General features: G+C 37.8%; 1 protein-coding gene across 1 annotated transcript in view; it reads left to right on the forward strand.

Annotated features, from left to right (window-relative positions):
- Nucleotides 1–1,881: 1,881 nt before the first annotated feature.
- Nucleotides 1,882–26,488, forward strand: part of EFCAB5 (EF-hand calcium binding domain 5) — a gene marked incomplete at its 3' end in the record, with an annotated part of 98,231 nt that continues 73,624 nt past the window's right edge. Inside the window, exons 1-4 of the mRNA XM_080677330.1 lie at nucleotides 1,882–2,390; nucleotides 12,638–12,794; nucleotides 15,617–15,665; nucleotides 18,969–19,039. Of these exons, the coding sequence (XP_080533456.1) occupies nucleotides 2,008–2,390; nucleotides 12,638–12,794; nucleotides 15,617–15,665; nucleotides 18,969–19,039 (660 nt within the window). The 5' untranslated portion in view covers nucleotides 1,882–2,007. The remainder of the gene's footprint in view (nucleotides 2,391–12,637; nucleotides 12,795–15,616; nucleotides 15,666–18,968; nucleotides 19,040–26,488) is intronic.

Below are 26,488 nucleotides of genomic sequence, written 5' to 3' on the forward strand. Positions count from 1 at the left end.
TTCGTTGCCTCCTGTATGTGCCATGACTGGGGATCGAATCCACAACCTGGGCATGTGCTCTGATCAGGAATTGAAACCACATTCTTTATGGTGTATGAAATGACAGTCCAACCATCTGAGCCACTTGACCAGGGCTATAACATTCTTTTTATTTTCTTTAATTTCTCTGCTGTGAGGACATTGATTATAATTCTTTTAGAGACTCCTTACATTTATTCTATTAATACTATTTCCTTGGGTATTATTAATTATTGCATTGGTTGAATTTAGTCATGGAGATAGTTTTATTTAGTCATGATTCTTATGTTATGATAGTTTTCTTTAGTCATGATTCTTATTCCCACATTTGCATTTGGGAATCCAGGTTTGCTCTTTTGTGGATGGAGTTTTTGTTTTCTGTAACCTGCTGCCAGTGATTGTAGCCGAGAGGTAAGACGTGCAGCCAGTGAAGTCTGTCAGCAATTTATTTTCTCTGTGTATGGAGACATTATCCTGCCTCTCTATCCCAAACCATTATGTCCCAATGCAAGGATGAATCCATATCTACATTCTTTAAACTTGGGGTGCCTCAAAGCTGCTCTCAAATTTCACAGTGTATGTTTTTCTCCCTTATATTTTTAGTCCCATATTTTCTTCAATCATTCTGCTCCCACTCACCTTACATTTTTCAGAGACCCTCAAAATTTCTGCCTACTGAAGGACTCCTTCATGATTGCCAGCATTCTTATGTTTATATTAAAAATAGAGGCCCGGTGCATGAATTCATACACTGGTGGGGTCCAGCCAGCCCACCCCACCATCAGGGGTGTGCCAGCTGGGGCGAGGGGCTGTGGGTGGGGCCAGCCAGGGCGAAGGGCTACAGGTGGTTTGCCAGCCAGCCCAGCCCCCGATTCGGGGGGGGGGGGTACTCAGGGGTGGGGCCAGCTGGGGGAAGGGCTGCAGGCATTCTGGTCGTTCCACTGTTCAGTAATAATTTGCACATTACCCTTTTATTATATAGGATACACACACAAAACCTTTTCTGTCATTTATAGAGCTTTTAGTAGGGAGGGAGTAGTAGGTGCTTATTCTTAGTTCACTATCTTGGTCTCATATCTCCATACTACATTTTAAAAATGAAAGAGGCTAGAAATATGAAAGTGGGAAGAAATATATTTAAATATACATGTGTGGTAGACTCTCTTCACTGTCCACTCAGCAGACATTTCCCTACCTTTTTGCCTGCCAACTAAACCTCAATATTACAGAAGATGGAAATATCTAATATCAGATAACGTGACGTAAACTCTGACATGAAGGAATAAATTATGATCAGTCAAAACTAGTCATAGTAGTCCCTTTTCCCTTTATCAGCTATTGGTCTAGGAGCAGACATGTAACCTGATTAGGGTCAATGAAATGTAAAGTGTTGGAGCAGGGATCTGGGATCTTTTCTTCTTGGATAATAAAACAGAATCTCAAGAGGAGAAATCCTCTTTGTTCTCAATCCTTTTCTCCTGTAAAGAAGAGCTGTCTGGAGCTGCAATAGCTATTTTATGATCCTGAGGTATAAGCACAAAAATGAATAAAGAATAATGAAATGGGCTAGGTACTTAATGAAAAACACTGAGCTGCTGAATGATTTCTGATTAAGTCAACAATAAATGGCCTTATGGTTAGAGTCACTGTTGTCTGACTTTCTGTTACTTTCAACTGTGTTTGAATACACCATTTAAAGAGATGTTTTCTCCTAGCAATATTCTAAACTAGCATATATTAAAATCTACTTCTAATATTCCTTATATTTCATCCCTCCCTCCCCCCGCCTCCTTAGAATCAAAACTGGAGGAGAAGCCAAGGATCGCAACTGGTTCAGTAAAGGAACCTAACATTGAAATCTCGAAGAATGTTGTAATTAGAGAACCTGCAAGTGTGGTTTTCAATTTAGATCAAACTGTACTGGATTCAAAAATAGAGCAACCATGGAAGAAAAATCTTTTTGAAAGAGTGGAGGCAAGAGCTCAAGCAATGCAGCAGAAAATAATAGATAAGGATAAACTGAAAAAAGAACTAGAAAAAAAGGCTGAGAAAAAAATCCCTAAGGATACTTTGGCCAAAGACTGGTTTAATATTGACAACATGACTCTGAATACTCGTGCATATTTGCTTGACAAACTTCTACCCACCTTAGTTGTTGGAATGGAAAATATGTTAATGCAAGTGGAAAAAAAGAAGCTTTTGTCAGAAGCTGATATTCCAACTAAGTTTGATCCAATTATTTATTTGGGGGAATATTTAATGAGAAATAATCCTCATTATATCAAAGACTCAGGAATGTCTGGTTATCAGAGGGAGATGAAAAATGTCACAGAAAACCTGAAGATACATATTACCAACACTATCTGCAACAGGTACAATTTGTTATATTTTCAGTTGATGATATAGCTCCTTACATGGAAAAGTACATAGAACAATAATATATTCATACAAACTTAAAAGGACTTCAAATAAGGCAGTTCTCTCTATGGAGCATGCGCGAGCCTTTCCCACCCCCTTATTTCCCCAGATCTCTCTCTCCTAAATCCCAAAGGCCCTGCTTTTGCTATAATTTGTTTCTTGAGCCCATTTCTTCTACAGCTCACTTCTATTTTTAAAAGTATTTATTGGGCTGCTACTATATGCTTCACTATTTATGAGGCACTAATGAAGACTTAAGAAGTGTATTTAATCAGTTTCTTATATTCACAGATTTAGTTATCTCACTAGGATCCCAAATGTCCTTCTCTCTGTTGTGGAAAGTAAACCACATAAGTTGAGAGCAGGGACTTTTTCAAATTTTAACTTTTCAGATAAGCAACATATTCACCTGGTTCAATAGCCAAAATATATAGTTATACAATGAAAAGTTTCCCATTCTTATCCTCCATGTACCCAGTATTCTACCTCTGCCTTAAATAACTTCTTTTTAGTTTTCAGTGGATCCTTCCAAAGTTTCTTTATACATACATAAGCAAATGCAAATGTGATACTTGATTTTCTTTCTTTTATATGAAAATATGTGAATAAGTTACATTTTCCGCTGTTTTCCACCTGCCATTTATCTTTCATCATGAAGATGAGTTTTTTATTTCTACATGGTTGACTTTACTTTTATTTTATGGCTTCCATATTTTGAGTCATTGTTGTATTTCAGATATTAAAATAATAATCCTATCTTTTCTTGTGAAATTATATTTTAATGTTAAATATTGACCCATTTGGAACTTATCTTAGGGTAAGATGTAAGATATGGATCCAACTTCATCATTTTCCAAATGGCTATGTAGTGATCCCAATAATAATTGTTGAATAGTCTATCCTTGTCCCACTGTTTGTAATGAACCTTTACTACTAAATTCCTATATATTTTGTAGTGTATTTTTGGACTTTTCTGTCCTATTCCATTGGTCTATCTCCCTTTTTATGCACCAGCACTCTGCTTTAGTTATTGAGACTTTTGAGTATATTCCAATTAGTCTGACTGTGCTGATCCTCATTATTTGTTATTTTTTTCTGATCACTCCTGTCTGTTCTTGTGTGTGTTTACTTTTTAATATGAACTTTAGAATTGATTCATCTACTTAAAAGAGGGGGGAGGGAGAACACCAAAAAAAACTTCATAAGAATTTTTATTGAAATCTGATTAAATTTATTCATTAACTTGGGAAAAAGTGACACTTCTGATAATGACAAGTGTTTCTATTTGATAACATATCTTTCCATTTGCTCATCACATTTTGTATCCATCAGTGTTGTCTTAAAAATTTTTATATAGGTTTACATCTTTTATTAGTTTTAATACTAGTTATTTTATCATTATTTTGTTGCCATTATGTGACTTTCTCTGTTACACTTCCTATCTAGATATACTTTGAACACACAAAAACTATTAATTTCTGTATATTTTTGTACTTTACTACCCCATTGAGTTCTCTTATTGTTATAGCAATTTTTAATTGATTCCTTGGATTTTCTAGGGAGGCAACCATACTATCTGCAAGCAATAGGAGTTTTCTTCTTCCTTTTTAATTTTTGTATTTCTAGCATCTTTCTTTTGCCTAATTGCATTGGCTATTACCTCCAATATGAGAGTGGTGATATGGGCATACTTGTTTTGCTTATGACTTTAAGTAGAAATGACTCTTGTGTTAATTACTGTTTCACCAACATATATATATTAGAACATAGCCATGCTTATTCGAAAATTGAGTCAACTACTCAATTCTGCTTTTATTCTACCATAACTCGACTCCATTTGATCTGAAAAAGGTATATTTTATCGCATTAGAAAAAATTCACCTAATTTCTATCTTATAGAGTCATTTTTAAAAATCAAGAATGATTGTTGATTTTGTCAAATGCCTTTTCAACACCTATGTAGATGATTATTTGATTTTCAGTCTGGATTCGTTAATGAACTTTATTAGATTTACTAATTTTGAGCTATCTTGTAATTCCTAAAACAAATCCTACTTGGTTGCTATATATTTGGTTACATTGAAACATACTTTCTACGGTTAAGTCAGAATAAATGTTTAATTCTTTTCTTTTAATTACAGATTTTCAGAATATAGTTTCTTCCTTCCTTCCTTCCTTCCTTCCTTCCTTCCTTCCTTCCTTCCTTCCTTCCTTCCTTCCTCCCTCCCTCCCTCCCTCCCTCCCTCCCTCCCTCTCTCTCTCTTTCTCTCTCTCTCTCTCTCTCTCTTTCTTTCTTTCTTTCTTTCTTTCTTTCTTTCTTTCTTTCTCTCATCAATAGTCACCTCCAGTGGCAACAAATGAAATATTTTTCTTATGTGGGGGAAGGTTATTTTTAGTATCATTATGAACACATGGATTTTAATATATAGCCCAGGTATTTTAATATATTATAGTCATTTTTTCTTTTTGATGCTCAACTTGACCCAACTTTGGCGCCTGTGTTCTTCTGACATACTTAGTTTTTGAAAGCTTCATGCATTTTTTAAGGATTCTTAGTTAATTTTGGTGAAGATCATTCACTGAGGAGCTAGAAATGCTCATAAGTATTGTATTATCATTGTTTCTAGGCTCTTTCATGACTAAAATATAATTTTAAAATATTAATAATTTCATGTCAAATACATTTCAGGATTTTTACCTAATTCCTTGATTTTATATTTGTATCTCTTTTTTTCTCACACTGAAAATCTTGGTTCCTAACAAGATTGACATAAATACTTGTTTGCTTTATCTTACAATTTATATAAAATAGCTTCAAAATAATAATACCAACAAGCCTACTAATAATAGAACTACTAAATTAGATTTTATATTTGTTTTCAGCCTTTTGGACCAGAGAATATATCCTAGTAAGTATGTGTACATAAAAAATAAAACCATTAAAAAACTAGAAGAAACTAGGGATTTAATTTCTTTATAACCAGAGAAAAACCTTTTGAATCATGAAAATATTGATAAGTTTGATTACATAAAAATTGAAAGCTTTTTGCTGGAAAATTGAGTCGACTACTCAATTCTGCTTTTATTCTACAAAAATAGCCATACAATATATAAACGAATAAGCATGGCTATGTTCTAATAAAACTTTATTTATGGCCCAGGCTGGTGTGGCTCAGTGGTAGAGCATCAGCTGCCCAATTCAGGTTGTGGGTTTGATTCCTGGTCAAGGACACATGCCTGGGGTGCAGGTCTCACCTCTCTCTTTGTTTCTCTCTCTCTCTCTTTCTCTATCTCCCTTTCACTCTCTCAAAAAAATCAATGGGAAAAATATCCTTGGGTGAGCATTAACAAAAAAACAAAGTCTATTTATGGATACTAAAATTTTAATGTCTTGAATTTCTATATGCCACAATATATTATTCTTGTTATTTTAAAAAATACTTTAAAATATAACAATCTTGGCTTTTGAATTGTACAAAATAAGACAGCAGGCCAGATTTGGCCCCCAAGTTGTAGTTTGCTGACCCTTGGTCTAGTTAATATCTTTTAAGTTTCTTCCAAATCTAAAAAAACAATTAAGATACTTATAATCTCTTCCTGAATCTCCCCATTTTCTTTTGAATGTATTCTGGCATGGATACTTATACTTAAATTTATAAAAGAACCTAAAATTCTTTGTGACTTGTTTTTGTGTCCTTCCTGTGGTAAGCAACAAATTAGAAACTTTAAAATGATAATTTTTTTTGGAATTAGGTACATCTGTTCCTCTGGAATAAAGTAAGAGATATTTACAGAACTCTTGTTTTACTTTATGTATAGACATGAAATTTTTATTTTCAGTTGAAACAGTCTTTCTCAGAGCATGGTTGCCTATCAAAGACATCAGAATTATCTGGGTGCTTGGTTAAAAGTAAAGATTTCTATCGTCTTTCTTAAATCTTCTGAATCAGAAACCCTAGGAATGAATTTAAAACAAGTTCTACTGGAGATTATGTGAACACTAAATTTTTAAGATCAATTATTTAGCAAAACCAAATTAAGGAAGTTTTAGTACTAGTGAAAAGTTCCAACAACAGCAGGGAGCAGTATCATTAAATTTAATGAACAGCTTAAAGAACATTTGTGTTCACCATCTGTTCTTGCAGAACAATAGATTTTATTTGTATTTAGCTCTGTTTCCATTAAAAAAAAAAAACTTTAAATTTGGGAATTGGTGTCAAGGCTGTAAATCAACATATTAACAAATCCCTTGTCCTGTTAGGGCTAGGTAAATCTCAGTCAGTACATAAAACTAGGCATTTTTCAACATGTATAGTAAGGGTAGTAATAGGCAGAGTAGGACTTTGGTCTAGGCTTGATTGCCAATCAATAGCATGACACAGAAGATTAGTTCATTTCATTGATGTTTCTTGAACGAGGAGTTTGAGGTTTGATAAGAGCCCTAGTTTCTATTGGGGCACTATGTTGTAGGAATTTCACGAAAGAGTTAAAATAATCAAAGGTCCTTTTTATTTTTTATTTTTTATTTTTTTGGCCTGAATTGTAAGGATCAGGGCTTCATCTCTCTCTGATAAAAATCCAAGATCTATAGGTCAAATGTGACAGTGTCAGGCATTTGTAGACTATTCAGAAATCCTAGGGATGCCTTACAACAGCACAATGTCTACTGACTTGAAGCTTGGATACCCAGCATCTTTACAAAAACAGTCCTGCTTTTAAATTCTCTGAAGTATATCACTGTTTGTATTGTTCTCAACCCATTAGAGAGCTTTGGAGAAGTCCATTTTGGAAATGAGAGTTTTCCTTATTTATTTTCAAGAACAAAGACAACATTTTTACTTGGTTTTTCAAGACTTTATCTTCTGGTGATTATGTTAAAACTAGAGGCCCGGTGCATGAAATTCATGCACGGGGGTGTGTGTGTCCCTCAGCTAGCCTGCACCCTCTCCAATATGGGACCCTTAGAGGGATGTACGACTGCCTACCGGGATCGGGCCTAAACGGGCAGTCAGACATCCCTCTCACAATCCAGGACTGCTGGCTCACAACTGCTCACCTGCTTGCCTTCCTGATTGCCCCTAACCACTTCTGCCTGCCAGCCTGATCACCCCCTAACCACTCCCCTGCCAGCCTGATTGATGCCTAACTGCTTCCCTGCCAGCCTGATTGCCCCTAACTGCCCTTCCCTGCAGGCCTGGTCCCCCCCAACTGCTCTCCCCTGCAGGCCTGGTTCCCCCCCTCAGCTGCTCTCCCCTGCAGGCCTGGGTCCCCCCCAACTGCCCTTCCCTGCAGGCCTAATCGCCCACAACTTCCCTCCTCTGCCAGCCTGGTCACCCCTAACTGCCCTCCCCTGCAGGCTTGATTGCCCCCAACTACCCTCCCGTGCAGGACTGGTCCCTCCCAACTGCCCTCCCCTGCTGGCCTGATTGCCCCCAACTGCCCTCCCCTGTAGGCCTAGTCCCTCCCAACTGCCCTCCCCTGCTGGCCATCTTGTGGTGGCCATCTTGTGTCCACAGGGGGCAGGATCTTTGACCACATAGGGGCAGCCATCTTGCGTGTTGGAGTGATGGTCAGTTTGCATATTACTCTTTTATTAGATAGGATAGAGGCCTGGTGCACGGGTAAGGGCTGGCTGGTTTGCCCTGAAGGGTGTCCCGGATCAGGGTGGGGGTTCCCTTGGGGCATGGGGTGGCCTGGGCAAGGGGCCTGTGGTGATTTGCAGGCCAGCCATGCCCCCCGGCGACCCAAGGAGAGGCCCTGGGATCTGGGATTTATTTATCTTCTATAATTGAAACTTTGTAGCCTTGAGCAGAGGCCAAGGCAGGCCAGGGCTGGGGAAGCTTGGCTTCCTCCATTGCCAGGGGCAACTCAAGCCTCCATCTCAGTGGCTGCTGCCATTTTTGTTGGGACTTATTTATCTTCTATAATTGAAACTCTGTAGCCTTAAGCGGAGGCCAAGGCAGGCCAGGGCTGGGGAAGCTTGGCTTCCTCCATTGCCAGGGGCAACTCAAGCCTCCAGCTCAGTGGCTGCCACCATTTTTGTTGGGATTTATTTATCTTCTATAATTGAAACTTTGTAGCCTTGAGTGGAGGCCTGGGCCCGCCAGGGTGTGCGGAAAGCTTGGCTTCCTCCATTGCCAGAGAAACCCAAGCCTCCTGCTCGCTCCGTGGCTGCAGCCATCTTGGTTGTGTTAATTTGCATACTCTCTCCTGATTGGTTGGTGGGCGTGGCTTGTGGGTGTTGTGGAGTGATGGTTAATTTGCATGTTGCTCTTTTATTAGATAGGATGTTCATTTGCCTCAGCCTGAGTTGAAGTTTTCATCTGCCTGTTTCCCAGAACAAAAAGGGATTAATCTCTGTTTGGTGTCAAAGGACAATAGATAGAAAAGACACTCCTTACTGATTTGGAACAATTTTTATAGTGGCAGCCACTTTCTGAGAAATAAAATATTATTGCTGTTTGTAAGTTTTACGTATATAATACTTTTATTGCTTTTCATCAAGCTTCCTGGAAGAGAGGTATAGAATGAAAGTGGACTTTAATCCTTACATGTAATTTTGTAAAACCAATAAGAAGGTTAGGTTTGTCTCATTTTGCTTTTCTTCATTATTTTTTTTTTAGCGTCTTTCCCCTCTGATTGTTGGTTCCTCCAATGCTTGAGAATACATATTCTGAAAGTTACTACTGCCTTGTGATTGATAATGAAAAAAAATTTGCTCTTAAAATAGGATTACAAACTTTCAATAGCCTGACTATGGTGATGGTTAGATATATTTACACATGTTGAAATTTGTACAACTATGCACCAAAAAGGTCAACTTTATTGTATGATATATTCAAAAGCAAAAAAAATTTAAACAGTAAAAATAAGGATTATAGAGAACAATTATTAATGTTAGAATGCCACACTGCTCCAGAGAAGTGGGACCTATTATACTATCAATGTTCTCTCTCTCCTCCACCAAATCATGATACACAGTCTTGATCCTAGAATGAGAATTTAAATGAACCAGGAAGTAGATCTAAGGGATCCAGGGTAAAAACTTGGATCTTCTGTGTGATAGTTAATAGCGATGTATATCCAGTTCTGGCTTGGTAATGACCTCTGGTCCCTATATCTGTTGCTTATTTCATAATCGCTAGGTATCTATGATAAACCTCCAGATATCTTTTGGACATTTTTCCTGTGAGTCCTCTTTATAAGCCTTTTAACTAATAATGGAACACTTAATCCAGGAAGAGAAAGAATCACAAAGAAACATTCCATAGAAATTACTTTCTCTACCACAACTACATAAAGGAGATAAACCAATATAAATGCTCAAGCATTAAGGAAACACAAACCAAGTGAAAACTTAAAGGGAAAGAGACACATGCCTTTATTCTGCTTATAATAACTCCTTCATATGCAGTGTTCAAGGAGCTTACGCAGATTATGTGACAAATATGTTGTATATGTTTCTGTTAGAATGTGGTGTCTGCAAAGGGTCTGAAGGTTTACTTCAAAGGACTTACTTTTTGTGTTTAAAAACACACATACAGACACCAAAATGTCTAGCTCATCCTTACAAGATGCCAGCACTAGGACTTGGCAAGACTGAGGGAATGTTTCATCCTGGATATGGGGCTTCCTTAGTTGCCAGGAGACAGTGACTTCCTAGGCAGATGTCTGTCTGTTCATACACCACACCAGCTGCCACCTCTTTACTGAGCCAAACCCTTGTGCTTACATTATGCTAGGAAATCCCATAGATGCTTCTCCTGAAGTGATATTATTATTAATCATCTTGTCAATCTGTTTTGAATATCATATTTTATCAATCCAGTAAAATAGATTATGCCAAAAGTGAGTGGATAGATAAGGAAATGCTTTTTTAAAATATAGTATTTGAATAACTATTATACCCAAATGTATGTGATAGGACTTTTTCCAAGTAGGTTCTACTTTTGTTCAACCTTAAGCATAATAATAATGTATATAGATTGAGTAGTTCATATTAATTTAGAAACTACACTCTGTTGTATATGTATATATCCAATATTAAGTACCTAGAAATTCAAGTATTTATAGACTAAGAAAACCTTGTCTCCCTGGATGTTGTCACAATACCACAGACACACACACACACACACACACACACACACACACCTGCAACTTGATGTTGTATGAATCTATAGTTCTCCTTCAGTGGCACAAAACATTACTAACGTTAAAAAGACTAAGGTAGAGTTGACTGCAAACCTTATGTGCAACTGACTTGGTTTTTATTGGCTGAAGATCTTACGTGCAACTGCCTTGGATCATATATCCTCTGCCTTGCTCAGTCCTATACCATCAAAACAGGTGCTTCCCAGTCCTCCTGGGGCGGGGGAATATTCTTACTCCTTCCAATATTGAATTGAAACTCAACCACTTCATAAGGAAATAGGAAATCATCACCATTAAGGCTAGCTTCAAAGTTTGGAGGCATTAGATCAAAGGTACCTAGCATACTATGCTTCTTTTCACCTCAGGGTCTTAACATATGCCATTTCCTCTGCCTGTTATCATTCTTCTTCCTCTTTAGCTATCTTACCAGTCCTTTAGAGTTCAGCTTAGTTCAAATACTATGTCATTTTAAATTTATTTACCTATCCTAATCTTGCTCTCATTATGTAAGTTTTGTGTGTGTTATTTTTCTTGTGCTTGTTTTGTTTTTTTACATACATAAGATTATTATGAGACATGTCTTAATTTTGGGTAATTGACAGAAACCCAATTTTGTTAATCCCTTTTTGTGTTGCAGTGATCAATACACATAAGGATCTGGAGACACCCAGTACTTATTACATATTATTGTTTACTTAACTGTTCTGCATTGGACTCTAAGCTTTATAATAGCAAAATTATAGTAGGAGCTCAATAAATGTTTGTGCATTGAGTGAATAAATGACTGACTTAGTGAGTGAATGAGGAAAGGCTAGAAGAAAGACACAAAATAGAGAGCCATGCAGGAAAGAAGACAGGCATTTAGGAGAATGCTTTATAGAGAGGGGAAAGAGAGAGAAGTGGAAAGAGAGAAGCAGATAAAGTAGCAGAGGGAGAAAAAGAAGTGGAAGAGCAGGAGAGCCAGCAGAGGAAGGGACTGGGGGCTCTGAGATAAGTGGTAGAGGTTGGGCTGCTTCGCAGTTGTATCACAGGAACTTAGCACTTCCTTTGATACTAATGAATCTTCCAGCACTTTTAAATCACTACAGAATCTTCTACACTATTAAACCACATTGAAATTTTGTGTTTCAAACTTCAAAGTTTATTTTTGAAGGTTTATTTTCCTAGAGAATTTTGAAGATCTTATCTGGGCACAAAGTAATTACTTAGATTTTAGGGTTTTTTTGTTTTTTTGTATTAGGGGTATCCAAATGAACAGTTCTCTCTGAAAGGTCTTTTGCCTTTTAAAGTCTGTCAGATTACCTTAGTCTTTCTTAAAAGATGAAGACCTGCCTCAAACATTATTGCAAAATTGTATTTGAAACCAGCACCTATTTTTATTATTTTGAACTATTTTGGTATTTCAATCAAAACCAATTTGGGGGTTTTGAAGTCCTAGTCAGGATGATGAACATAGAAACAATTAAAATCACAATTCTTCCCCCATTTTCTACCTAGGTAATACAGCTCTGTCTGAATACAAGGATAACTATTGTGCTCAGGGGCTCTCAAAGTATTTAACTCTGGCCAGATAAAGGAATCTGGCAATATATATTCCTAGACAGAAATCAAAAGTTTGGTCCAAGGCATCAGAATTACTTGAGATGCTTGTTATAAATGCATCTTTCAAGCTCCCATCCTAGGCCTTGAATCAGAGTCATTCCACATGATTTCTGCATCAGGGAAGAGAGACACCCCACCACCTTAAGGCCTCAGTACATTCAACCTTGTTTTTAGTGTGTATGTGGCAGCTTCTAGGGCTATTCTTAGTACTTTTTAAGTATAGTATTTAGTTGGGTAAAATAAGGCCTACCTCCATAAAAAGTCAAATAATAGTAGAAGACAGCCTATGATTAATGTGCTGCAGGCTTGAATCAAGGATAATTTCATGAAGAAAAGACAGGTTCAACGTTTCTATGAGGCTCTGAACTCTTGTGTTCTGCCGTTTAAACAATCCGAATCAAATCCAATGGTCTTAACTCAACATGTCTTCTATTTCTACACCATTCAGAGTATCCAGGATGAAGGAGAAGATTAAAGAGAAACAAGAACAAAGAGACTCCGTAAACCAAGTCAAAGTCCAGGTGGCCAACCTACGTCAACAGGCTCTGCAGGAGCAGTTCAATGAATGGATTCTAGACCCTAAGGGAACGATTCCTATTAAAGTGGTAAGAAAGGGGGTGTCTACGAAGGGTAGGTGGGTTGGAAAATAAGAAGGTGATTGCTAGAATACTGAGTGGAGTACTAAAATCCTCCCTCTAAATTTTCAGCCCTGCTGACGTAAGTCAATTCTTGACACTAGTCCATGAGAATAGATTTCTTTAATTTTCTCTTGAGTGTTTTTAAAAATTTTAGCTAGAGTTCTAAAAATACATTGACTCTGGCCAAGGTTCCTAAAATCTCCATTATATTCAGGCATAGTTTCCATTTTTATATTTTTGTATATATGTGACTAATTGCTTCTGTGGGCTAAGAGACTATCTTAGCTCTAGATGACATCTGTATTCTAAGAGTTAAATATTTTCTCTTAGGTATGTATATACAGATGTGAGAATACTTACTGGTTAGATAAAATGACAAGCATATTTTTGGTTCAAAGTGAATTTTTTATTGGATTTATTGGGGGTGACATTGGTTAATAAATTTCAGGTGTATAATTCTATAATTGTATATTGTATTGTGTGTTCACCACCCCAAGTCTCCTTCCATCACCATTTATCTCCCTCTAGTAATCACCACAGTGTTGTCTGTGTCTATGAGGTGTTTTGTATTTTTTTAATATTTTCTTTATTGATTTCAGAGAGGAAGGGAGAGGGAGAGAGACAGAAACATCAAGGATGAGAGAGAATCATTGATCTGCTGCCTCCTGCACAGCCCCACTGGAGGTGGAGCCTGAAACCTGGGCATGTGTCCTACCTGGAATTGAATCTTGACCTCCTGGTTCATAGGTCAATGCTCAATCACTGAACCACACCGGCTTGGCTGGCTGAGCAAGTTTTTTAAAAAATTATTATTAATCCCTTCAACTTTTTCATCCAGCCCCTCTACCACTACCCCTCAAAGTGAACTATTAAAAATAGACCAAGGAAGATAAGCCCCAGACTGGGAGAAAATATTTGCAAAAGATATATCTGATAAAAGACTATTATCTAAAAGATACAAAGAACTTAAAACTCAACAATAAGAAAACAAACAATCTATTAAAAAATGGGTAAAAGACCTAAACTGACAATTCCCCAGAGATATCCAGATGGCAGATAAGCATATTAAAAAATGCTCCAGAGCTCTAGCCGGGTTGGCTCAGTGAATAGAGCGTTAGCCCATGGACTGAAAGGCCCCGAGATCAATTCTGGTCAAGGACACGTACCACTGGGGATTGAGCCTGATCCCGGTCCCTGGACAGGGCTAGTATGAGAGGCAACCAATTGATGTGTCTCTCTCACTGTCTCCCACCCTTCCTTCCACTCAATGGAAAAATATCCTTGGGTGAGGATTAACAACAACAAAAAAAGATGCTCCACATATGTTATCAGGGAAATGCAAATTAAAACAATAAGGCCCAGCTGGCATGGCTCAGTGGTTGAGTGTTGACCTATGAACCAAGAGGTCACGGTTTGATTCCCAGTCAGGCCATATGCCCGGGTTGCAGGCTCTATCCCCAGTGGGAGGCATTCAGGAGACAGCCAATCAATGATTCTTTCTCATCATTGATGTTTCTTTCTCTCCCTTACACTTCCTCTCTGAAGTCAATAAAAATATATTTAAAACAAACAAACAAACAAACAATGAGATACCACTACTCACCTATCAGAATGCCCAAATTCAAGAATGCTGAGAACTCTAAATGCTGACAAAGATGTACAGCTATAGGAACTTTTGTTGTGGAAATGCAAAATGCTATAGCCACTTTGGAAGACAGTTTGGCAGTTTCTTAGAAAACTGAACATAATCTAACCATATGATCCAGCCATCATATTCCTTGGTATATACCCAAAGGAGTTAAAAACTTATGTCCATGCAAAAATATGCACATAGATGATTACAGCACTTTATTTATAACTAGAGGCCCCGTGAATGGATGCATCAGTGGGGTTCCTTGGACTGACCTGTGGGGATCTGGCCAAAACTGGTTCTCCGACATCCCCCAGAGGGTACTGGATTGCGAGAGGGCACAGGCCAGGCTGAGGGTCTCCACTGGTGCACGATCGGGGCTGGGGAGCAACTGCGGGAGGGCTCCACTCCAGGGCATGTCCGGTCCATCTCGCCCATTCCCGATCAGCTGGACCCCAGGAGCAAGCTAACCTACCGGTTGTAGTGTCTGCCCCCGGTGGTCAGTGCCCATCATAGTGACTGGTCGAATGGTCGAACAGACAGATGGACACTTAGCATATTAGGCTTTTATTATATAGGATTGCCAAAATATGGGAGCAACTAAGATGTCCTTTAGTAGGTGAGTGGATAAATAAACTGTGGTATATCCACAAAATGGAATGTTATTCAGTGCTAGAAAGAAATGAGCTATTACACCATGACAAGACATGGAGTAACCTTAAATGCATATTACTAGCTGAAAGGAGCCAATCTGAAAAGGCTACAATACTGTATGATTCTAACTCTATGACAGTCTGGAAAAGTTAAAACTGTGGGGGCAGTGAAAATATCAGTGGTTTCCAGGAATGAGAGGGGAAGGAGGGATAAATAGGCAGAGCACAGAGGGTTTTTAGGGTGGTAAAACAATTCTGTATGATGCCATAATGATGGATACATGTCATTATATATTTGTCAAAACCCATAGAATATATAACACCAAGAATGATCCCAAATGTAAACTAAGAACTTAGGGTTATGATGTTTCAATGAAGATTTATTGATTGTAACAAAGGGACCACTGTGGTGGAGGATGGTGAATGAGGGAAGCTGTATACTATGTGGTAGTAGGCAGAGAGTATATGGTAATTGAGAAGTAATATATGATCTTTTTTATTTATAGATTCAGAATGTTCTTCATGATTTTTTTCAAAATCCAAATTTCAAGCTTGGTAAGCATGCCCATTACTATAGTATTTATGATTTTTTTTCTCCTTTGGGGGGAAGGGAAGGGATGCTGAATTAAGATGAAGAGTCAATATTGAGATGGCTATTATTCAAAGCTCTTACAGATGTACTTGAGCTTTTTTGCTCTTTCCTTTTTTTTTTTTTAATCCTCACCTGAGGATATTTTTCCATTGATTTTTAGAGAGAGTGGAAGAGAGAGAGAAAGATAGAGAGAAATATCGATGTGAGAGAAACACATCGATTGGTTGCCTCCTGCATAAGCCCCAACCAGGGCCCAGGCCACAGAGGAGCCTGCAGCCAAGGTACATGCCCTTGACTGGAATCAAACCCGGGACCCTTCGGTCACAGGCCAGTGCTCTATCCACTGAACCATACTGGCTAGGGCATTTTTGCTCTTTCCAGATGGAGAATGTAGAAAAGCAGAGAAGCAATCAGTGATTTTCAATCCTTTTAGTCCAGTGCCCCATTTTATTACAAATATTCTGTAAGACCCTTTATTATCCTGTCAAATTCCTAGAACACATTACTTAGATACACAGAATTTTAAACGAAAGATATAATGTCATAAATGTGATACAAAGAAAAAATAAAAGATATAAAAATTATATGCACTGTATTTCAATACATAAATTCTTGGTTGTAACTTCATTATAAGATATAATAGAGTAGTAACATCTGTCCTTATAATTAATGTTTAAATGTAAGAAAAGTAGCCCGGCCAGCATCGCTCAGTGGCAAGCGTCAACCTATGAACCAGGAGGTCACGGGTCGATTCTTGGTCAGGCACATGCCCGGTTTGGGGGCTCAACTGGGAGTGCAGAAGACAGCCAATCAATGATTCTCTCTCATAACTGATGTTTCTATCTCTCTCTCTCACTTTCCCTTCCTCTCTGAAATAAATAAAAATATATATTAAAAATAAATAAATATAAGAAAAGTAAAAATTATATCCAATCAACCATTTCTTTGTATTTGAAATTTTGAAATAAGGGCAAAATGAATGTACTTGTATACATTCCATGGGTAGTAGAATGGGAGAGCTATAAAATGCAGACTGACAGGTGTGTTATATTGGAATTCAGATACAATGTATATTACCTCCCATTACATAATTTTATGAAGCATGAATAGCTTTTGGCAAAATTCCAGAATGAAGCAGAGTATAATCCTCTTTCAAATTTTCACAGTAGTTACATTCTTTAAAAATTCAACAGCAAATATACGTTCTATGTTTATATGTAGACTTGAAATTATTCTAAGCAGAATTTTCACCTACTTGCATTTCTAGCAGGAGGAAGAGAGTCTTTTCTTTGCAGGAATTGCAGGAGTTCTGCCCCTACTCTTACTCTCCATCATTGTATCAACAAAAACTCACCTACACATTTCCTCCATGCTCACTGGGAAGGAGGGAGACAGGACTACACCTACGGATTTTTAAAAAATATTTTTTATTGATTTCAGAGAGGAAGGGAGAAGGAGAGAGAAACATCAATGATGAGAGAGAATAACTGATTGGCTACCTCCTGCACGCCCCCTACTGGGGTCGAGCCCACAACCCAGACATGTGCCCTTGACCGGAATCAAACCCAGGACCCTTCAGTCTGCAGGCCAATGCTCTATCCACTGAGCCAAACCAGCTAGGGCTACACCTACGGATTTTGATGCTTTTGCTTTCAGAAAGGTATCCTTATATGAGTTTAGGTCCTGAGATTTACATAATTTATAGCCAATTGATTGATTTTTGACCACTTTATTACATTGATAACAATAGATGGTCTGACATCTGTTCATACCTTTAAAACCAAAATATGCTTTCCAACCTCCCAATCACTGTTCCCCAAACATGATTTGGACATTGCTGACAGCCTTTTCTCTTTCTACCTTTTCATTCTATCCAAAAACTATAATTATTCAGTCAGCACTATCTCAACTCCCCTTTCAGAAAAATTTTTAAATGACTTGTTTTACTTAGTTTTTGAAGGGGCACAAAAGGAACGAGTTAAGAGAGCTGTATTTGAGATTGTGATAAAATTAGAGAAATTTAGAACACTCTAGTTGGCATTGATTGTTTCTTCTCTCACCTCCTATTATATAGTATTAACTTTCTGTTCCATTTATTCATTCAATATTTATTGAGCCCTCACTTAGTTCCAGATACTATGATGGGGTAGAGGATACCAAGAAGACTAAGATATGTTCCCACTGCCCTTAAATTGCTCAAAATCCAGCCAGGGGACTGACACATATACTTAATAACAACTGTTACTAGTAGAAACCTGTCTGGCTTGTGTAATCTTCCAGAGCATGCGGGAAGATCTGGAATGGAGACAGCAGCATTTAACGCATAGGCTTTACTAAAGCGTATACAGTCCTTTTATGATAATAACTGACATCTTATAATAAGCAGTTAAAAAATCAATAGTGACTGAAGAATATTTTTATGCATCAGCCCATGATTGGCAGGAGGAACTACTGTTAGAAGTAGGAGAGGAAGCCAGTGTATTAATTTTTTCACCTTGAGCTTTCACACAATTTGCACTTTCGTGTCTTTGTAAGGTCAATAAAGATCGCATAATTGTTATATTAAATGGAAGTTGAAAAAATCCTTATTCAAACTAACTGCCACATTCACCATTATTTATCACTCTGTTATTCATGAAAATTTTTTTCTTTGCTTTTGTGATACTATTCTCTCTTGATTTTTACATCTATCTGTGATCACCCTTTAGCATCTTTGTTTCTGGTTCTTCTTTGCTTTAAATATTGTTTTCCAGTTTCTTTTTTGGCTCTATTATCACTTTACACATTATACACACTTTTCTTATTCAAACCCATGGCTTCTGTTAATGACTCTCTTCCATGTTCCCATCCCAAACCTTCCCCCTGAGCTCCAGATTCTATTTGAAGAGATTTGCAAGAAGAGTGGTTAAGTGAAAAAAGCAAGTTGCAGATCAATATGATCATATTTATATATAGAAACAAAAAATATGTGCATGTGTAGTCTTTTATACTATCAATGTGCATATTTGTTTCTGCTTTATTTCAACCTGGTCATTAAAAAGGTAGGCACATTCTTTTCAGTTTTGGGGTTGTTTGGTTAAATAAAATAATAATTTTTTAGTAATTGGAATATTACCCAACTATATATCTTTTACTTTATTGAAAATATTGATGGACATTAATTAAGAAATACTTTTATGTTTTTATTTTAAAGCACTATAACATGAATAAAAATATGACTGTATTGTAACCACACTAACTAGCAAATAACTTTTATTCCATAATAGAAACACTTTGCAAACAGTTGAATATTGCTGACTCAATGGAGCAAAGATTGAACAAAATGGAATTTACGGAAGTAAGAAGTTATATTATTCATTATTTGACTCAAATTATTTTTCCAGTTTTGGTGGATGTCACATATACATTAACTTAGAATTAAATTAAATGTTAACATAATAACTTGTTTTATTGATTCTAAGATGCACATTTTAAAGCCTCTGAAATTATGGTTACATCTTATAATCAAAGGCAGCTTACAATTTCTTTCAATCAGTGGTACTCATGATGTGAAAGTGTGAAAAATTCCACTGACACCTTTGGGTAAGATAAAGAAAAGCCATCTTCTTGTATTCAGTGAAATCTGGTTATACAAATAACAATGAGATCTAAAACTTACCTATGGGCCAGCACTGTCCTAAGCTATCCATGCAGAGTGAGCCAAAAGTAGGTTTACAGTTGTGAGTATGCGAAAGACAGGGTTTATTCTTGTATTATTATTTATAAACTAGAGGCCTGGTGCATGAAATTCATGCACTGGAGGGGGGGCAGTCCCTCAGCCCAGCCTGCATCCTCTCGCAGTCCGGGACCCCCTGGGGGAGCGGACCTAAGCTGGCAGTTGGACATCCCTCTCACAGTCGGAGACCCCTTGCACCTTACCACTCACCTGCTCACTGCTCCTTACCACTTGGCTTGCTGCTCCTCAGCGCTGCTGCAGAGGCAGGAGAGGCTCCCACCACCACTGCTGCACTCACCAGCCATGAGCCTGGCTTCTGGCTGAGTGGCCCTCCCCCTGTGGGAGCGCACTGACCACCAGGAGGCAGCTCCTGCACTGAGTGTTTGCCCTCTGGTGGTCAGTGTGCATCACAGAAAACAGTCATTCTGGTCATTCCGCCGTAATGGTCGCTTAGGCTTTTATTATATAGATTATTGTATTATTTTCCATATGAAAAACTATAAACCTACTTTTGCCCCACCTTGTATATTAACTCAGGTAATTCAGCAATCCTTATTCCTAATTTTGTAGATGAACACACATAGATGAAGTGCAGAAAAATTAAGTAACTTGCACAAAGTCTCACAGTTAGTGGAGCTGGGGAAATTTTCAATCATTCCCAGATAAATTTGAAATTGTGAGAAAAAAATCCTAGTTCCATGTGGCCTCTTGCTGTTGACAAAGCCTTTCATGTCTTTTCCTCTATCTTGGGAAAGGCAATTTAATTTGCCATACTGAAATGAAAAGATTAATCATGGTATGACTTCTAATCCCTGTTCAATTGAAAATAAATGTATTCCAGAGCTCCTATTTTACCCATAAATGCCAAAATAACATTTTTGAAGTAAAATTTTTAAAATTAAGAGAACTACTTATTATTAGAGCAATGTTGTAAAAATGAACTCCTAGTCTTCCCAGTTTGCAGAGAGGGAAGTCAGTCTTCTTTAGCAATGTCTGTTAAAATGTAACTTCTCCGATTCTTCCATGTGATTGGAGACCTCTTCATATTTCATATTTACTTAATTCTAAGATAACTTTTTTTTTGCACTTCTGAAATAAAAATTCATCTTACAGGTGATGGAGATGTCTATGGCCTTGGTAATGATGATTTTCGTTTATATTTATTTTCCATAAGGCGGAAAACACTTTATTTTGAGGTATGGTTGACATGTAAAAAGCTGTACATATTTACATATACACAGTTGAATTGAATATGTATAGCTTTTCATATGTCAATTATACCTCAATAAAGTTTTTTTAAAAGATGTATCTTATAATCAATGTATATATTTAATTTTTTTTTAATATTTTATTGATTTCTTACAGAGAGGAAAGGGAGAGGATAGATAGTTAGAAACATCGATGAGAGAGAAACATTGATCAGCTGCCTCCTGCACACCTCCCACTGGGGATGTGCCCGCAACCCAGGTACATGCCCTTAACCGGAATCGAACCCGGGACCCTTCAGTCCGCAGGCCGACGCTCTATCCACTGAGCCAAACCGGTCAGGGCGATATATTTAATGAAATAATATTTTCCTCTCTTCTCCAACCTCCCAAATCTGTTCTTAAATCAATAGTCTATTTTAGGATTGGTGATTTTTTTGGTAATTGAAAAAAATGCTATTTGTACTTTATAAGTAAAGCACCTAATATGGAATGACAAAAAAGATGGAATACTACGCTGCTATAAAAAAGAAAGAACTCTTACCCTTCGCAATAGCATGGATGGTCCTGGAAAGCATTATGCTACTAGTAAGCGAAATAAGCCAGTCAGCATATCACATGATTTCACTCATTTGTGGCATATAATGAATATTATAAACTGATGAACAAAAACAGATAACAGAGACAAAGAAGAAGGCAGGGAAGGGGGGGGGTGGGGGAAAGGGATCAACCAAAGGACTTGTATGCATGCATATTAACATAACTAATAAACACGGACACTAGGGGGGTAAGGGCATGTGCCAGGGGGGTGGGGTGGCCGGGGGGAGGTCAATGGGGGAAAAAGGAGACATATATAATACAATAAAATAAAACTTAAAAAAAAGATGAAATTAAGAGAATTGTTAAAGGAATATCTGATAATGAAAGTAAGCAATCAAACAAATCTGAGCAGATTTCAAGATTAAAAATAATCTAGTAGAACCAAGACTTTTTTATACTTGTGTTAAAGTTTTATATTTGTACATTGTAAAATTAATAAAGGTGATAGGACACTTTACAGCTTTATGAGTTTATAGAAAACTAGAAGCCCGGTGCATGAAATTCATGCACGGGGGAGGGGGGGGGGGCGGTCCCTCATCCCGACCTGCACCCTCTACAATCCGGGAGCCCTGACAGTTTAGGCCCACTCCCCATGGTTCTCTGCTCTCTGCAGGGCCTGGCCGCTCCATGCCAGCTGCTCAGAAGCTCTCCGCGGCCCAGAGGCTCTCTGTCCCTGGGGCGGGAGGCTCCACATGCACACATGCTGCCCAGAGACCCTCTGGCTACAGCAATGAAGCAAGCATTCCGCCAGGCCGCTCATGCTGCCCACTCTCAGTGGCCGCCCCCCCAGGACTAGGGGACTCCAGCAGGGCTGAGGGGACTGGGCACCGCCATCTTGTGGCTACGGGCGCCACCATCTTTGTGACGGAGTGATGGTTCTATCTTTTATAATCCTATCTAATAAAAGGGTAATATGCAAATCAACCGAATGGGGGAACTACCAATCAGCAGGGGGTGGGGCCAGCAAGCAGGTGGCGCCAAGTCAGCCAAGGTGCGTGCCAGTGGACAGAGGGAGGGAACAGCAATGGGGTGGCAGGGCCAGTGGTGGAGAAGGGGCAATGTGGGGGGGGGGGGCAGGGCCAGCAGCCGCCCCCTGATCAACCTGCAGAGGGAGGCCAGACTGTGGCTTAGGCCCACTCCCCATGGTGAGCTGTCAGTCGGACATCCCCTGAGGGCTCCTGAACTGCGAGAGGGCACAGGCTGGGCTGAGGGACCCCCCACCAAGTGCACAAATTTTTGTGCACTGGGCCTCTAGTAGAATATATAAAAATACATTCAAAATATAAAATAAATGAACAAAAAATTCACAATAATTGTGGCAATATTAAAACTTTTTGATAACAGCTCTATCTATAATAATAAAAGCATAATATGCTAATTAGATCGGACAGCTGAACAACCTTCTGGACGTCCTTCTGGACAACCATCCAGATGAAGCCGGGGCTGCAAGGGCCGAGGCAAGCTGCATGGCTGCAAGGGCCGAGCCCCTTGCACAAATTTTGTGCATCGGGCTTCTAGTTGAGATATAATTCACAAACTGGATTTATTTTCTATGCCTGCTATAACAAATTACCATGAATTTGGTGCCTTAAAAAATCAGAAATTTATTCTCTCATAGTTCTGGGGATCCAAAAACCCAAAATCTGATCACTGGGCCAAAATCAAGGTGTCAGCAGGGCTGTACTCACTCTGGAGGGTATGTTGGAGAATTGCCTCTTCCTGCTTCTAGTGGCTGCCTGTATTCCTTGACTTATGGACACATCATTGATCTCTGCTTCTGTGGTCACAATGCCTCCTCTTTTGTTTGCAATCCCCCTCTTACAGGGGTACATATGATTGCATTTAGAGCCCAACCAAATAATCCAGGATTATTTCCACATTGCAAACACCTGAACTCAGCGATTCTCAACCAGTGTGCCACAGGGCAAGAGGCACACTGGGGTGCCACAAGAATTTTTAAAATATATAGTACCTGACTATTTAGTTAGAGGCAAAAATGACAATAGCCAACATAACAATATCCATCAGTGTGAATGAATAAAAATATGCCTATTTTTTTGGTCAGGTTAGCAAAAAAATGTATTTTTTGGTGTGCCTCCGAATTTTAGTAATTAGTTTATGTGTGCCATGGGGTGAAAAAGGTTGAAAATCACTGCCTTAACTTAATCACAGCTACAAAGATTCTATTCTCATATAAGGTTATAATTACAGGTTCTAAGGATTAAGACCTGATATCTTTGAGGGTCATGATTCAACCTCCTAAATATACCTTACATTCACCCAATGGTTTTTAGTATATTTACAGAGTTGTGTAACCATTAAAACAATCAATTTTAGAACATTTTCATCATCCCAAAAAGGAACCCCATACCTACTAGCAGTCATTCACCATTTCCCTCCTAACCTTCAGACCTAGGCAACCAACTAATTAATCTACTTTCTGTCTTTTATAGCTTTACCTATTCTAGAAATTTCATATAAATGAAATAAAATAAGTAGCCTTTTGTTATTGGTTTCTTTCAACTTAATGTTGTCAAGTTTCATCCATGTCTTAGCATATATCAATACTTAATTTCATTTTATTGCTGAATAATATTCTTGTTTATGGACATAACACATTTTATTTATCCAGTCATCAGTTGATGGACATTTGGATTGTTTTTACTTTTTTGACTATTGTGAATATGAACATTTATATGTAAGTTTTTTGTGAATGAGGGTTCCAATTGCTCCACACTCCTGCCAGCATTTATTATTCCCTTTTTTGGCTTGTTTGTTTAAATTCTAGCCATTCTTATGGGATAAAGTGGCAGCTCACTTGGTTTTGAAATGCATTTCCCTGATGGCTAACATGATATTGAGCATATTTACATGTGTTTATTGGCCATTTATATATCTTCCTTAGAGAAATGTCTATTTAAATTCTTTGACCATTTTTAAATTGGATTATGTGTTTATTATTGAGTTATAAGAGTTCTTTAAATATTCTATATACAATCCATTGTCAAATATATCATTTCTTAATGATGTCTTTTAGAGTACAAAAGTTTTAAATTTTGATGAAGTTCTATTTATCTAATTTTTTTTGTTTTCCTGCTTTTGTTTTGGTGTCATATCTAATAAACCATTGCCCAATTCAACATAAAAAAAAGACATTTAAGTTTTATAGTTTTAACTCTTACATATATATCTATTTAAGTCTTTGGTCCACTTTGAGTTTATTTTCATATGTGGCATGAAGTAGTAAAACTTTAAAAAATTATTTGATAAGTCAAAATGATAAAAATAAATAAGAATATAAAGAACCTGTATTATCAATAAGACATTACATGTATGTATCAAACTTCAAACCCTATAGTAACCCTATTCTATGTCCCAGTTTTCATGGAATATTTGTAAAAAATTTTTTATAAATAGGTCTCCAAGAATACCATATAAGTTCTAAAAACTAGAAATCTGACATGTTAGATTCTCTTGTTATGTAATGAAACTGGAAATAATAAACAAATTTAAAATTATATAAGCTCAACCATTTGGAAATTTAAAAAATACTCTCTTTTGCCTACCTGGTGTAACTCAGTTGGTTGAGTGTCTTCCCATGCGGTCACCCATTCAATTTCCCGTCAGGGCACATGCCCAGGTTTCAGGTTCAATCCCCAGTAGGGGACATGCAGGAGGCATGGATGTTCCTCTCTCATCAATGTTTCTCTCTCTCTTCCTCTCTCTTTCTCTCTCTAAAGAAATCAATAAAAACATATTTTCAAATACTCTCTTTAATAATTATTGGGTTAAAATCTTACAATTTTGTGGAATACTACGAAATGTTTACTCAGATGAGAAATTATAGTCTTAAAATTTTTAAAAATGGAAGGAGTGAGGGATTTTAAAAACTCAGATAAATATTAAAATAGAATAACTACATAATTACATATTCCCATACCCTCAAATTAATTCTTGCTAACACCTTGGCATATTTTCTAAGAAAAAGTTATTTAATTTTGTAAAAATTATCATGACCAAAAAATAAATTTGAACAACACATGAAAATACAAAGATAGAGATTTTTAAATTACCATAAATTTATTACCTAGAAATAACCATTGTCACCCTTAGGTGAACACCATTGTAAACAGCTTCGTATACTTTATCTCAATAGAGAGATGGGTATTTGGTATTGTATACGATAATAAATTTTGCTATAAAACTAATTACTTAAAATCTTATTTCTTGATCCTAACACAAAAAAAGTGAAACTGAAGTAAAAATAAGGACATTGTTGAAATTGAACATATCTTTACAACAGTTATTTTAAAATCATTCTAAAAGGCCATATGATGAAAATCAGAAAAGATTGCAGTAATTACTTTTTAATCTCATACTTTAATTAGAGAAATAAAAGTTGGCACCCTATTATAAAAGACTAGAGGTCTGGTGCACAATATTCGTGCATGGGTAGGGGCCCTAGGCCTGCCAGCAATCAGGGCCAATTGGGGCCTTCCTGCTGCTGGCCAGAACCTAACTTTCCCAGCTGCTGCTGGCTGCCAGGCTGGATCTTCCTTCATTCCGCACCGCCCCCTGGTGTTCAGTGCACATCATAGCAAGCGATCAAACTTTTAGTCTCCCGAACTCCTGAGGGGATACTTTGCATATTAGCCTTTTATATACAGTACTAGAGGCCCGGTGCATGAAATTCGTGCACTGGGGAGAGGGTGTCCCTCAGCCCAGCCTGCACCCTCTCCAATCTGGGACATCCCTCTCACAATCCGGGACTGCTGGCTTCCAACCGCTTGCCAGCCTCCCAGCCTGATCACCCCCTAACCACTCCCCTGCCAGCCCAGTCACCCCTGACTGCCCTCCCCTGCAGACCATCTTGTGGCAGCCATCTTTGACCACATGGGGGCGGCCATCTTGTGCAAGGGCGTGAGGGTCAATTTGCATATTACCTCTTTATTATATAGGATATGGATGAAGGTATTGCCCAGCTGGTGTAGCTCAATGGTTGAGCATCCACCTATGAACCAAGAGGTCAGGGTTTGATCCCCAGTGGGGAGCATGCAGGAGATAGCCAATCAATGATTCTCTATCATCACTGATGTTTCTATCTATCTCTCCTTCTCCATTCCTCTGTGAAATCAATAAAAATATATTTTAAAAAAAGATAAAGGTACTTAATATTTTTTCATGCTTTCCTTTTTTCATTGTTTCCAATTTTAATTATTTATTTTATAATTTTAATATTATCCAGATTCATACCATTCACTTTCTT

Source organism: Plecotus auritus, assembly GCF_963455305.1.
Source record: "Plecotus auritus genome assembly, chromosome: 7".
Lineage (NCBI taxonomy): Eukaryota > Metazoa > Chordata > Mammalia > Chiroptera > Vespertilionidae > Plecotus > Plecotus auritus.